The sequence below is a fragment of the Ceratotherium simum genome, chromosome 29 (genome assembly GCF_057802395.1).
Source record: "Ceratotherium simum simum isolate JZ-2026a chromosome 29, ASM5780239v1, whole genome shotgun sequence".
Lineage (NCBI taxonomy): Eukaryota > Metazoa > Chordata > Mammalia > Perissodactyla > Rhinocerotidae > Ceratotherium > Ceratotherium simum.
In genome coordinates, this window is record NC_141928.1 from 8,615,132 (window position 1) to 8,629,132 (window position 14,001).

At 54.7% G+C, this 14,001-nt stretch overlaps 1 protein-coding gene across 1 annotated transcript in view; it reads left to right on the forward strand.

Annotated features, from left to right (window-relative positions):
* The window catches only part of EEIG1 (estrogen-induced osteoclastogenesis regulator 1), a 36,408-nt gene that overhangs the window by 12,234 nt on the left and 10,173 nt on the right, over positions 1-14,001 (forward strand). Inside the window, exons 2-3 of the mRNA XM_004423500.3 lie at positions 11,779-11,899; positions 12,148-12,177. Of these exons, the coding sequence (XP_004423557.1) occupies positions 11,779-11,899; positions 12,148-12,177 (151 nt within the window). The remainder of the gene's footprint in view (positions 1-11,778; positions 11,900-12,147; positions 12,178-14,001) is intronic.

A 14,001-nucleotide genomic window follows, 5' to 3' on the forward strand; every position in this document is an offset into this window, starting at 1 on the left:
AGAGGAAGGAATTTGTCCAGCTGCAGTAGTTGGGAGGAGGGTGCTTTTGGGGCCATCGGGTTGGGTAGGTGCTCAAGGACAGGGACACCCTTGTGACTTGCTGGAGTCCAGCCATTCGAGGAACTGGGCTCCGGGGATCCCTCCCTCCTGTCTCTTCCCCTCCTTGGGTGATTCAAACACCACCCAGGCGTGAGTCAGCCAGGAGTGGCCTGGGCATGCCTGGGCCACCTGCCAGTCCACCTTCTGGGATGTCCCAGCCAGGTTCAAGTCCTGAGGACATGTCCTGATCCGTGGTCCTGGGGCGGGGAAGGGGAGGCTCCGTCGGGGGCCTACCTGCCTGGGTTTCTGCTGGACCAGGTGCCTCGGCGTTACTTCTGTGGTTGCAGCCATGTTCCCCACTCAGCGTGAGTGCCCTCTGGGTGTGTGCCAGGCCCTGTTCTCTCATTAGGCCTCTCAGCAACCTTGTGAGTTGGGGGCAGGACAGTGACTGAGGCCCAGAGGGGTCAAGTGTCCAGTGGGTGGCAGAGCCTGGCCTTAAATCCCAGCCTCTCTGCCTCCTGCCCGTGACTGTGAGCAGCCTGCTGGGAGTCTCCGGGGCTCAGGGAGGGAAAGTCCCCAAGCAGAGCCAGCGCTGCAGCTTGGTTTTCTACAGTTGGGTCCTGGGGAGAGAGGAAGTTGCTCCTACAGCCCAGCTGTGTCTTCTTGCTTTGAACTTCTAGAGCCTCCAGCCTGGCCCAGCCCTGGCATGGGAGCCCAGTTAGAGACTCTGAGGTCAGACAGCCAGGGGTTCGGATTACAGCCCTCTCCCAGTCAGACCTGAGGTAGGTGGCTTCTGTGCTCTGGGCCTCAGTTCCCCCACCTGTGACATGAGGATGCTAGTACTCACCTTCCAGGGTTGGGGTGTGGATTCTGGGAGGTCAGTCAGGGAGAGCTCTCAGTTCAGCGCCTGATCAGTAGAAAGTGCTCAGGAGGCGGGAAGCTGATGTTGTGAACTTCTGCAGGAACATTTTCCCGCTTCAGCCTCTGACCCCAGATTGACCTAGCTCGGTCCCCAACACCAGCAGGTCTTGATAGGTGTGGCCCAGGGCTGTGCCCCACTGACCTGCACTCTGACCCACTGACCAACCCTCCTTTAGGTGAGCCTGGTCTCAAGGCCGCCTCTTCCTTGGTATTGAGACTCGTGGTGAAGGGTCAGCCACAAAGTGCAGGGCATTGACTGAAGCCACAGTCCCCTGGGAACTGCTGCACTGTCTTGGTGCATTTTCGCAGTGATCCTGTAGGATGGGAGGTGGGCTCGGGGGTGCAGGTTGCCTCTCGTCTCCTGTGTGAGCTGTGGACTCCCTGTGTCAGTTTGCTTATCTGTGAAGTGGGTGGTGGTTGTGCCTGCAGAGAGTTAATGCTTGAGCAGCACCTGGCCCACAGGAGGGTGCCCAGGAAACAGGAGCCAGGCTGGGTCACACTGGGTGGTGGGGGCACCTTCGCCCAGGTGTGTGGGGTTGGACCAGCACTTGGTCAAAGCCGGCAGTTTACTCTGGATCCCTTCAACGGCCTGCTCTTCTCTCGGGCTGTAAGAGCAAGAGGGAGTGGCCAGTTGGCATCAGTCGAGAATAGCGTGCGCCTGGGTGGTGGGGAAGCTCGAGCTGCCTGCCTAGCCTGACTCTGGGTGTGGAAGGCAGAGTGGAGAGGCTGTGGCTGTGTCTGTGAACCGGGAAGCTGGCACCTGCCCACTTTGGGTTTTTTGATCCATCCCATTGATCCTGGGCTGGTGAGTGGCAGGATTCGAACCCAGGTGCACATGACCCCAGAATCCTTACTCCTAACCCTGAGTCTGAGTCTTCCCCACCAAGCCTGAGTGACTTGGCTGACCCCCCACCCCTTTTCCAGTTTGGAGTTTCTGAAGCCCCAGCGTGCGTCCACTCTGTACTCCTGTGGGTCGCTCACTGAGGCCAGCCTTTACTCCTAGCCCCCTGCCAAATTCCCGAGCCCCCCTCAGGCCTCACATTGCAGGGGAGCAGGGAAGGGGTCTTGGGGGGCCAGGTGGCTCCTCTGAGTGCTCCAGTATCCAACGCAGAGTGGCTCAGCTTCTAGGAACTTCTTGCTGCCTCATCGTGTCTGGGGAGGAGGGGCTGGCTGTGTCAGAGCTGCAACAAGCTGCTTCCCCTGCGCGGCCCTGAGTTCCTGGCAGGAGCCAGACGCCGCTGGGCTGCCACGTTGGCCGCGTCGCTGGGATGGAGGCTCTACTGCCCCGCAGCCCCTGGACGGCCGCCTCGGCTGGTCCCTGGGGTGGGCCCCTCCCCAGGCAGCTGTACTCGCCTCTCTTCGGGGAAGCACTGGCAGATGTTGTCAATTTAAATTGTTTCCTTATTAGACTCTTGCCTTCCCGGCCTGGGCTGGGTTTCATCAGCCGGGAACCTGGGTTGCATCACCGCAGCCGGGCTCCTCCAGGAATCTGGCCAAGGACTGGGAGCTCACGGAGTGGGCGTGGCTGAGAGGTGCAGGCGGGATGCCCTGTTGGGGGAGGGACTCGTGATGGAGCCTTGCTCTGGTTGCCCCTCAATGTAGGTGCCGAATAGGAGGAATTGGGGGACCAGCCCTCTCAGGAACCCAGCAGCACAGCTGGGGCTGGGAGGTCCCTGGGGTGCCTCTCTTAGCCAGGTGCCCAACTCTGTGCCTCAGAATCACCTGGAAGCTTGTTTCAAAAGTCCAGTCCAAGGCCTGCAGCAGTGGTTCTCAACTGGGGGCAATTTTGCCCCCCACGGGGGACATTTGGCAATATCTGGAGACATTTTTGGTTGTCACAGCTGGAGTTGTGCTACTGGGAGGATGCTGCTAAATATCCTAGGATGCACAGGACACCTCCTCAAAAAAAAACAGAATAATCTGGTTCAAAATGTCAATAGTACTGAGGTGGAGAAACCCGGCCCTACAGAGTGTGTAGTTCTGGCAGGGCCTGGGAATCCTCATTTTTGACAAGCCAAGGGTTTTTCAATGTTGGCTTGAGTCTGAGAAGCCCTGTCCTACCAGACAGTGCCACCCCTACCCCTTGCTTGTGGCCAAATCCTTGAGCTACTCCCTGCCAGGCCGGGGTCTGTGCTGGGCACGTGGTGGTGACAGGACAGATGTGCAGACGGGTGCTTGCAGCTGGGAGGCTGGGAAGGTGACGTGCTGAGGGTGGGCGTGGGGTCTCCCTGGAGCCTGTTCCATGGGCTGCCCCACTGATACCCGGGCTCCCTTCTCCCGACTTTCTGCTCCTGAGACTATTGTGGGCCGAGCTGTGCCTTGGCTCCAGCTCTGGGGAGAGGCCCCAAATGGCCTGTTTGGTCCCTGTCTGCAAGGACCCTGTGGGCCGTGGGCAGCCTGTGGCAAGGAGGTGGCTCCCACAGCGCTGACCCTTTGTCACTGCATGATAGAGACAGTGCCCACAAGCAAGTCTTTGTGGGTGCGTAATAGAGGCCCTGGGCAGGATTCCGGGCCAGGGAGTCTCCAAGGGAGTTCTCCTGGGCTGAGGACACCAGCCTGGTAGGATGCTCTGCTCTATTTCAGGACAGCCCAGAAATAGCTGCATTCTGCTGTTGTGATGGCCATGGCGGGCTGCGGTGGGCGGAGGGCTCACGCTGCCTCTCTGGGATTTGAACGGCTAATTGTATATCTTAAAGCTAAAAACGGAACTCCCCTGAGCTGCCCTGTAAGCCCAGTCTCTGTAATTACCTGTCCCTGGCAGCGTGGAGTTGGGGACCCACGCCCTGAAACCCCAGGCTAGGGGGATTGAGGTCATCTTCATCTCTTACCAAGGGGCACCCAGTCCTGCCGGGAGGGCCAGTGTGGCCCAGGGCTTAAATCAGGCAGCTGGGGGTTCAAATCTCTTCTGCTTTTTTTTTTGTGTGTGTGTGTGTGAGGAGATCAGCCCTGTGCTAACATCTGCCAATCCTCCTCTTTTTCTTGCTGAAGAAGACTGGCCCTGGGCTAACATCCATGCCCATCTTCCTCCACATTATATGGGACGCCGCCACAGCATGGCTTGCCAAGCGGTGCGTCAGTGCGCGCCTGGGATCCGAACCGGTGAACCCTGGGCCGCTGCAGCGGAGCGCGCGTACTTAACCACTTGCGCCACCGGGCAGCCCCAAATCTCTTCTGCTTTTGACTATCCTTTCTAACCTCACACCCTTTTCTCATTTTTCAGTTTAAATTTCAATTGCAGAAAGAATTCTTGGACAGCAACGAAGACAACGACCCTGTAGTCTCTCACCCCACCTTAGCCAGACCTGCTCTGAGCTCCCTCCTTCCTTGGGCCATTGTCTTCTCACGCCATTGTGTGCATAGAACAAGCCACTCAGCCCGGGAGCCCAGCGTCCGGGGTTCTGGACGGTCTCCTCTCTGGGCATGGTTCCATTATCTTTCGTTTCCGTTTTCAGCCCATCCTGAGCCATATCAGCAGGGCGAGCCAGGGGGATGCACAGTCCTGTGTTTCTTAATGAACATGTTGTTTATGATGGTTCTTCGCAGATGCTCACTTGTAATTTTTCATGCTCTCCCTCTTCCCAAGACAGGCGGCTCTCTGCACTTCCTGTCGTTGGGGGATGTTTGCAGAGGCCCACGTGCCCAGGCAGGCCCAGTCCCTGGCCCCTCAGGGCCCACTGGTGGTCCATGGAGGTCACAGCAGGTGTCAGGTGGCGCTCAGCTTTCAGGGTCCTAGTCACCCTTGGGCGTCTGGCAGTGCTGCAGTGGGCCTCTGCTATTCCTGGAGGTCGTTCCCCACGGCGGCTTTTTGGCCTCTGACCTCACTGCAATCTTGAGGACTCACAGAGGAATTCATTTTTCTCCCAGGCATGCTTGAAAAACGAAAGTCATAACTGATACTTTCAGTTCAAAAAGAAAAGGACATAATACCCCTCCCCTACCACATCCTCATTTTTTCTGTCCTTCCCTACCCACCTGTGCACACGTGGATGCTGTGATGGCCGGCACCTCCGCAGGGCCCCTTCTTAAGTATGGGGCCAAGATTCCTTCTCCGATCTCACTTCCCGCCACTCTCCTCTTAACTCTGCTCCGGCCACACTGGCCTCCTTGCGCTTTCTTAAAAAGGTCAGGCCCATTTCCACCTCAGGGCCTTTGCACTTATTATTCCTCATGCTGAGACTGCCCTTCCCCAGGTGTCTGCGTGGGTCACTCTCGCACCTACCTCAGCTCTTTGCTCAGATGTCACCTCCCCTGGCTGTCTTTCTCTCATGCTCCCCCACCTGGACACTGCCTGCCTCCTTCCCTGGTTCCTTTCTCCTCCATAGCACTTGCACCGCCTGATGTGTGTTCTGTCTCCTACCCACTGCCAGACTATAAGCCCCTTGAAGGCAAGGGCTGCAGGGCTGAGTCCTGGCTGTGCCATCTCTGACTCTGACATGGGCTCTGGGCACAGATGGGCTTGGGGTCAAGACCGGGCTCTGCTGCTCACAGCTCTGTGACCATGGGTGAGTTACTCGGCCTTTCTGAACCTCACTTTGCTCATCTGTAAAGTGGTTTCCTCTCTGGGCATGGTTCCATTATCTTTACATTTCAGTTTTCAGCCCATCCTGAGCCACATCAGCAGGGCGAGCCAGGGGGATGCACAGTCCTGTGTTTTTTAATGAACATCTTGTTTATGGTGGTTCTTCGCGGATGCTCACTTGTTTTAATTTTTCAGCAGCCGCCCTACTCTCCGTGTTGGAGTGTCCCGGGAGGCACACAGTAGGCCCTCGGGAAATGGCTGTGGCTGGGGTGTTGATTTTACCCTTGCTGTGACCTGGGGTGGGCCGGGGTGAGGCTGGGAGCTTCTTCCCCTGGGAGTGGTGGCGTTTACTAGTGTGTGTTTAGAGCCCTGTGGAAACAAGAGGGAGGCCCTGCGCTGATGCCCTGAGCCCTGCCCTGGCTCCCCTTCCTGCAGGGGAGAGGGAGAGCCGGTTACCTAAGCCCTGGGAGGCCTCTGCGTGCTGGGCCCCAGCTCCCTGGCTGGGCGTTTCTGTGACAGACTCACAAAGGGGAAGGGAGAGAGCCCACAATTCGATATCTGCATTTGTTCCCAGACACAAACCCTAATTCCTCTGGGTGTTTCAACATGCCCAGCACTGGGAGCTTTCCCCTCACATCTCTAGCAGCTGCTTCCAACTCCTGGGCCTGGTTGAGCGGAGGGGGCGGGCGGAGAGCTGAAGGCCCACATGGGAGCTGTGGCCACCCCCCAGCTTTCTCCCTTTCAAGCTCAGGCCTCTGGCTGCTTGGCAGGTGTGTCTGCTCTCTTTGCCCTTCTACCCACCCCTCCAGGGCTACTCTCGGCCTCTGCCTAAAGCCAGACTCAACAGTGGCCAGACAGAGCTGCCGTCAGAGGAAGAGTCACAGTCCTCACCATGGCCCTCGAGGTCCAGCATGACCTAACCCCCTGCTCCCTCGCCAACCACGGTCCCCCTGCTCTCCTCCCCGGTCCCACTCAGCCACGGGCCCCCGTGTGGCTTTTCCATTTGCCAAGCATGTTTCTACCTCAGGGCCTTTGCAGTTTCTATTCATGCATCTAGTTAGCTCCTCTCCCAGTCTTTGCTCAGCTCGAATCCCCACTTCACTCCAGGCCTTGCTCAGATGTCACTACCATAAAGGCTTTCCTTTTCCCCCCGCCCAAAGTAGCAGCCCCCACCTTCTCATCTCTACCCAGCACTCCCTACCCACCTTCCCTGCTCTGTTTTTTTCATTTTTCTCTCTATCTGATCTACTATGGAATTTTTTTTGGGGGGGGGTAACAGTTTTATTGAGATGTAATTCACGTCCTGCACAATTCCCCCATTTAAAGTATACAATTCAGTGGTTTTTAGTATATTCACAGAGTGATGCAACCATCACATAATCAATTTTAGAACATTTTCATCACCCCAAAAAGAAACTCCATTCCCATTAGCAGTCATTCCCCATTTTCTCCCAACTCCACCATCCCCTGGCAATCACCAGTCTTTCTCTCTCTTATGGATTTGCCTGTTGGACATTTCATATAAATGGAATCATACAATATGTAGTTCTTTGTGACTGGCTTCTTTCACTTAGTATAAGATTTTCAAAGTTAATTCACATCATAGCATGTATACAGTAAGTGCTTAGTTTCTTCTGATTGTCGAATAATATTCCATTATATGGATATACCACATTTGCTGTATCCATTTGTCAGTTGATGGACTTCTGAGTTGCTTTCACTTTTTGGCTATTATGAATAATGCTGCTGTATACATTTGTCTACAAGTTTTTGTGTGCACCTATGTTTGATTTCTCTTTGATATGTACCTCGGAGTAGAATTGCTGAATCATATTGTAACTCTATGTTTAACCTTTTGAAGAACTGCTAGACTGTTTTCCAAAGCGGCCATACCATTTTACATTCCTACCAGCCGTGCGTGAGGGTTCCAATTTCTCTACATCCTCACCAACCCTTGTTATTAGCTGTCTTGATTATAGCCATCCTAGTGGGTGTGAATTATAGTTTTGGTTTGTGTTTCCCTGACAGCTAAGGATGTTGAGCATCTTCTCATGTGCTTATTGGCCATTTGTATGTTTTCTTTGGAGAAATGTCTATTCAGATCATTTGCTCTCTTTTATGAGGAAGATTGGCCCTGAGCTAACATCTGTTGCCAGTCTTCCTCCTTTTCTCCTTTTTTTTTTTCTCCCCAAAGCCCCAGTAGATAGTTGCCTGTCATAGTTGTACATCTTTCTAGTTGCTCTATATGGGACGCCGCCTCAGCATGGTTTGATGAGTGGTGAGTAGGTCTGCGCTCAGGATCCAAACCCTGGGCTGCTGAAGTAGAGCGTGCGAACTTAACTGCTACACCACCGGGCCAGCCCCTGCCCTTTTTTTTTTTTTGTGAGGAAGATCAGTCCTAAGCTAACATCCATGCTAATCCTCCTCTTTTTGCTGAGGAAGACCGGCTCTGAGCTAACATCTATTGCCAATCCTCCTGCTTTTTTTCCCCAAAACCCCAGTAGATAGTTGTATGTCATAGCTGCACATCGTTCTAGTTGCTGTATGTGGGACACGGCCTCAGCATGGCTGGACAAGTGGTGCGTCGGTGCGCGCCCGGGATCCGAACCCGGGCTGCCAGTAGCGGAGCGCGCGCACTTAACCACTAGCCACGGGGCCGGCCCCAGACTCTCAATTCTATTCCATTGATCTGTGTGTCTGTCCTTATGCCAGAACCACAGTTTCTTGATTATTGTAGCTTTGTAGAAGTTTTGCGATCAAGATGTATGAATCTGTTAATTATGTTCTACTTTTTCTAGATTGTTTTGATTGTTCTGGTCCCTTGAATTTGTAAGGTTTAGGATCAACTTGTCAAATTTCTGTAAAGAAAGCGGCTGAGATTTTGATAGGGGTTGTGTCGAATTTTTAGATCAATTTGGGAGTATTGTCATCTTAACAATATTAAATCTTTTGAACCATGGCCATGGAATATCTTTCCATTGATTTAAATCTTGAATTTCTTTCAACAATGTTTTATAAGTTTTCCAGAGTATATGTTTTGTACTTCCTTTGTTGAATTTATTCCTGCATATTTTATTCTTTTTGGTACTATTGTAAATTGAATTGTTTCTTCATTTCGTTGTGGGTTTTCACTATACGGTCACATGTCGCTCAAGGACGGGGACACGTTCTGAGAGATGTGTCGTTAGGCAATTTCGTCGTTGTACGAGCATCATAGAGTGACTTACACAAACCTAGATGGCAAAGCCTAGTAGACACCTGGGCTGCATCTTATGGGACCACTGTTGTATATGTGGTCTGTCGTTGACCAAAATGTTGTTATGCAGCACGTGACTGTATAGTAAGAATTGATTTTTGTGTGTTAATCTTTGTATGTTGATCTGCAACCTTGCTGAACCTGTGTATTCTAATAGTTTTTTGGTGGATGCCTTAGGATTTTCTACATATGAGATCAAGTCATTTGCCAATAGCAATAGTTTTGTTTCTTCCTTTCCACTACCATGTGTTTTTCTCATTTGTTTGAGCCTCATCTTTCTCCTCCTACCAGAATGTTAAGCTGGTCACTGCTGTGGGCCCAGGGCGTGGCGCAGGGACTGGCACACAGCTGGCACTCAGTTCTTCGAATGAATGAACGAATGGGTGGACCCGGCATGACCGGGTCAGGTGATGCCCCAGCCCAGAGCTCCCGCTCTTGCCGTGCCACCTGCTGCCTGAGGGTCCCTGCCCATGTCTGCCAGGGGTTGGGGACTCTCCCTTCCTCCCCCTTGTCTCTAGCCCTGACCTCTTCTGCTTGTCCCCAGTCTTGGGGCTGTGGGACGTTGCTGGAGCTCACCTTCCTGAAAAGGTCAGAGCATTGTGGTGACTGAGTCCCTCTAGATCCCCAGTGTCGTCATCAGACGAGACATCTCACGGAGCGCTCCAGGACAGGCCCTGGGCGGGCTTGCTCCCTGAATGCTCCCAGGTGCCCCGAGTGAGTGGGTGGGGTGCCCGTTGTACCCATGAAGATGGAGAGATCAAGCCCCAGCCCAAGTCGCACAGTGAGTGTGAGGGCTCTGAGCCCAGGTCTGCTTCACCTGAGTCCTGTTACCCCTTGTCAAGCAGGATGTGGGAGAAGCCTTGGTTATGTCCTCAAAGCCTCGTGGAGCCGGGAGGGAGCTCCTCGTAGAGGCTCGGCTCGGGGGCTTTCATGGGCTGATTTTTTTTTTTTTTAAAGATTTTATTTATTTTATTTTTTTCCCCCCAAAGCCCCAGTAGATAGCTGCATGTCATAGCTGCACATCCTTCTAGCTGCTGCACGTGGGACTCGGCCTCAGGATGGACGGAGAAGTGGTGCCTCGATGCACACCCGGGATCCGAACCCGGGCCACCAGCATCGCAGCGCGCGCACTTAACCACCAAGCCACAGGGCCGGCCCTCATGGGCTGATTAAACGGAGAGTACATTTGCTCCTTGCTTGTGCTGTTCCCTCTGCCTGGAACTGGCCCCCCACTGGCTACTCCCCACTCTTTAGTTGGGTCTGAGCTTGAATGTTACCTCCCTGTGGCTAGTCACCTTCCCTGACTCACCGCTTTCCCCCACCCTCTCCTGGTGACACTGAGTCATCACAGGAGTGACTGTCAAACGTCAGTCTGTGAATAAAGTCCACAGCAGTGCCTGGCACATACTTGGCATTCAGAGACATGGGTGGGTGCCTCAGGTACACAGCAGGGCACTGCTGACCCCACAGGCCCAGTGGGTTCTGCCTGCCAGGCTTTCCAGGGCTCTGTGGCCTGTGGACCAAGGTGATGGCTGAGTGCTCTGACTCTGCAGTCTGACAGTTCTGGGTTCATATCCTGCTGTGTGAGTCGCTGGGGATGTGGCCTTGGGCAGTCTCCTGAGCCTCAGCGCCCGCAGCTATAGGAGAGAGGGGTGCAGGGCCCACCTTCTGAGGTTGCCGTGAGAAGCAGACAGCTGTATTCAGGAGATGCTCGGCCTGCCCTGACTTCACCCTCAGGCCCCAGTCTGGCGGTTAACCTGAGCTCCACAGGTCCCCAGGGTTAACCTGAGCTCCACAGGTTCCCAGGGTGTGGAGGGGTCACTTCCCCAGCTGTCCGCTTGGCCGTTCCTGTTAGGTGGGATGAGGCTGGAGATAATGTCTCTCACGCTGGCCCCTCCCTTCTGTGGCCACCCCTTCCTGAGCCCCGGTTCTGCCCGGCAGGCTGTGGGGGGATGGAGAGCTGTGCAGGGATGAGGAACTCGTCTCTGCCACCCCCAGGTCCTGCTGAGGCTCCCACAGCAGCTGGGAGAGGCTTGGATGAGCTCCTCTCCCTGGCTCCCACTCACTCCCAGGGCACAGACTGCTGCCCTGTGAAGGGGGTGCTGAAGATTTGGGCTTGGTCATGCTCCCCAGGCCCAGGAGGAGCTCAAGGGACTGGAAGGCCAGCCCCCCAGTTAGTGTCTGGGAAGCTGAGGACCCCAGGTTGGTGTCTAAGCCCTGGAGTGGGGAGGGTTAAGTCTGTGGCCCCCAGAGCCAGGCTCCTTGGGTTCGGGTTCCTGTTTGCTGTACCCGTGGTGAACCTCAGGCCAGGGTCTTAGCCCCAGAGCTCCCGGTTTCTTTGAATGAGGGATTGGGCTAATGATTGTAGCTGCCCCAGATGGTTGTTGTTGGAAGGGTTGGCGTGAGCACAGATCGCTGGCACTTGGAGCAGGCTCTGGGGCGGCTGGTTTTGTAAAGTGCTTTGAGTGGTGCCTGGCACATGGAAAGTGCCACATGAGCGTTGGCCATTATTATTATTATTATTGTCATTGTTGTTATTAGTGGTGAAGAAGGGTGTTCTGGAGCCAGGGAGCACTGGGCTGAGGGCCAGCTGATTCCTGGCAGGGTGACACTAGGCAGTTTACCTAGTCTCGGTCTTTTCATCTGTAAAACAGGCTGGTAGTCCAGCCTGGAAAACTGTTCTGAGGGTCACTCGAGATGGCTAGTGGGAGCCTGGCTGGTGGGAGGTAACGGCAGCAGAAGGAGCCACCCAAGGCCACCGAGGGAAGAGAGGCCAGTGAGGGAGGGGGCAGTGGGGAAGAGGGAGCCGAGGGAGGGGGCAGCTGCCCGCATCCTCACTTTACCCTGCCTTTTGTGTTTTCATTTTTTATTACATATTTTTTTGTTTTTATAACACTTACACAAGCACATTCTTGTTATGACAATAGAGTCACTTTGTGATACAAAGTGAAAAGTGAGAGCCCCCCACCCTGAAGGCAAGCCTCGGCCCTGATACGGGGTCCCCCGGGTTCCCTTGTGCTCACCTGTCCCATTGGACCTGCAGGGAGGAGGTACAGGAGAACCGCGTGCGGTGGCGGAAGAGGTTCACCTTCGTGTGTAAGATGAGCGCCAACCCAGCCACCGGCCTGCTGGATCCCTGCATCTTCCGTGTGTCGGTGCGCAAGGTGAGGCTGCCTCCTGGCTGGGGCTGGGGACTGCGAGCCCAAGGGGTGTCTGTGGGGCCACTGGTCCGGTGGCTTTTGGCCCATCCCCTGGCTTGTCGCCCCCCACCCCCAGGGAAAATGGGGTGAATTGCTCTGCCCCTTTTCTTGTCCTCCTCCCCCAGCAGTCAGATTCGGGAGTATTGGGGAGATATATGAGGTCCCTTGGATTCCCTAGTCAACCTGCTGCTTGTGTTTGTCTCCCCGTGCAGGAGCTGAAAGGCGGGAAGGCTTATTCCAAGGTGAGCGGGGCTGTGTGAAGGGGCTGTGGGACGGGCCAGTGGGATGGGCGTGAGAGAAGCTCCCAGAAGAACGTCCAGCCCCCTCCCTGCCCCAAACAGGAGACACTCAGCCCTACGTGAGATGTATAATTTTTTGGAAATATCTTTACTGATAGTCTTTGCGTTTTGCACTTATAAAGGCAGCATATGCTTGTTGCAGCACAAATAGTACAGAAGTTCATGGAGTGAGAAGGACAGTTTCCATCCCTCGTCCTCTCCAGGCTTCCTCCCCAGACCCCACTGTTGGGATTCGGTAGGGTCTTTCCATACCTTTTAAGAAAAAAAATATATTATGAAATCTATCATACACACAGAACAGTGAATAAAACGTAGCATGTGGTTTAGAGAGTTCAGATGAGCCCCCGTCTGTGTCCTTGTGTGCGTGCAGACAACAGGATTTTTAAATACACAAAAGGGACTTGTTCTAAACAGATTCTGCAGCTTGGTGTTTTACTTGCCGATACGTCTTGGGCATGTTTTCATGTCATCACAAATTTTCTTTTGCTTTCTAACAGCGGCAGTGTCCCGTTGTATGGCTGGGTGACGGGTGACTCAGCCAGTCCCCGCTGTTGCACATATGTGTTGTTGCCAGGTTTTCACTGTACCCAGAGACAGTTCAGCCCTCTGCATTAAAACCTTTTCCACTGGGAAAAGTGGGAGAAGATGACTCTGGAAGGGTTACCTCTGGCTTTGAATAAGGCTGCTCTGCCCTAAACCCCCTTCTCTGTGGGGACTCGCGGCCCACCCTCTGTGACCCCCCGGAGGTGGCCCAGCGGCAGGGAGTGGGCTCAGTCAGTCCGGAGGGGAAATGCCCTTGCCTCACCTCACCCTGCATCGCAGGCCCGAGGGAGGTGCTGCGCAGGGCGTGTTCCTTCCCACTGACCAGAGCTCAGGAAGCTCAGCATTCTGGGCCGTGCGCTCTGCCCTGGCCAGGGGCACTGATGTCCCTCTCCAAAAGCAGAGGGCAGGGTGGCTGGAACTGGGTGGGCTGTGGAAGGTGCCATCAGAGTGGAAATTTCTCCTTCCGTTGATTCACGTGGGTGGACAGCTGCCCAGCCAGGGGAGAAACTACCAGCAAACAGCCAGAGCATCCCATCTCTGCCTGGCAGACATTTCTCGGGCACCTGGCACGTGTCAGACCTGCCAGGCCCTTCTGGTCTCTAATCAGACGTCCATGTGGGCTGAGCTCCCATTGTACAGAAGAGGAAACTGAGGCCCAGAGAGGTGGTGAGACGATGCTGATCAGACCTAATTTCAGGCCTGGCTCCACCAGTTAAGCTCCGTGGGGCCCCGGGCAAGTCACTTCCTCTCTGAAGCTTAGTTTCCTTGTCTGTAAAGTGGGGCTCACTCTGAGTCGATCACAGGGCTGGGATCTGAACCTGAGTCCCTGATTCTGGCACATGTGCCCCTAAGCTCTGCAGTAGAGACTTGCATGTATCAGGTGCCCAGTAAACATCCCTGGCTGGCTTGGTTGTCCCCCAAGTCCTTAATCCCAGCACCCCTCACCTCACCCTGTTTCTCTCCAGGTCTGGCAGACTTGGCTTCCATCTAAGAGGCCTCCTTAGCCCATATACCCTGTTCTCGCACTTTCTTCCTCTTCCCTCCCCATCCCTTGCTCCTCTCTCTGCATCTGAGGAGCAGTCCACCAGCCCCTCACTCCAGCCTGCACCAGGGTCTCCTTCTCACCCTGCAGAGTGTCCCCCCCCAACCCACCCCCACACTAAGTTCCCACGGGCCTTTGCTTCCCCCTGCCTGCTGGCCTGGCGGCTCCCACAGCACAGCCTT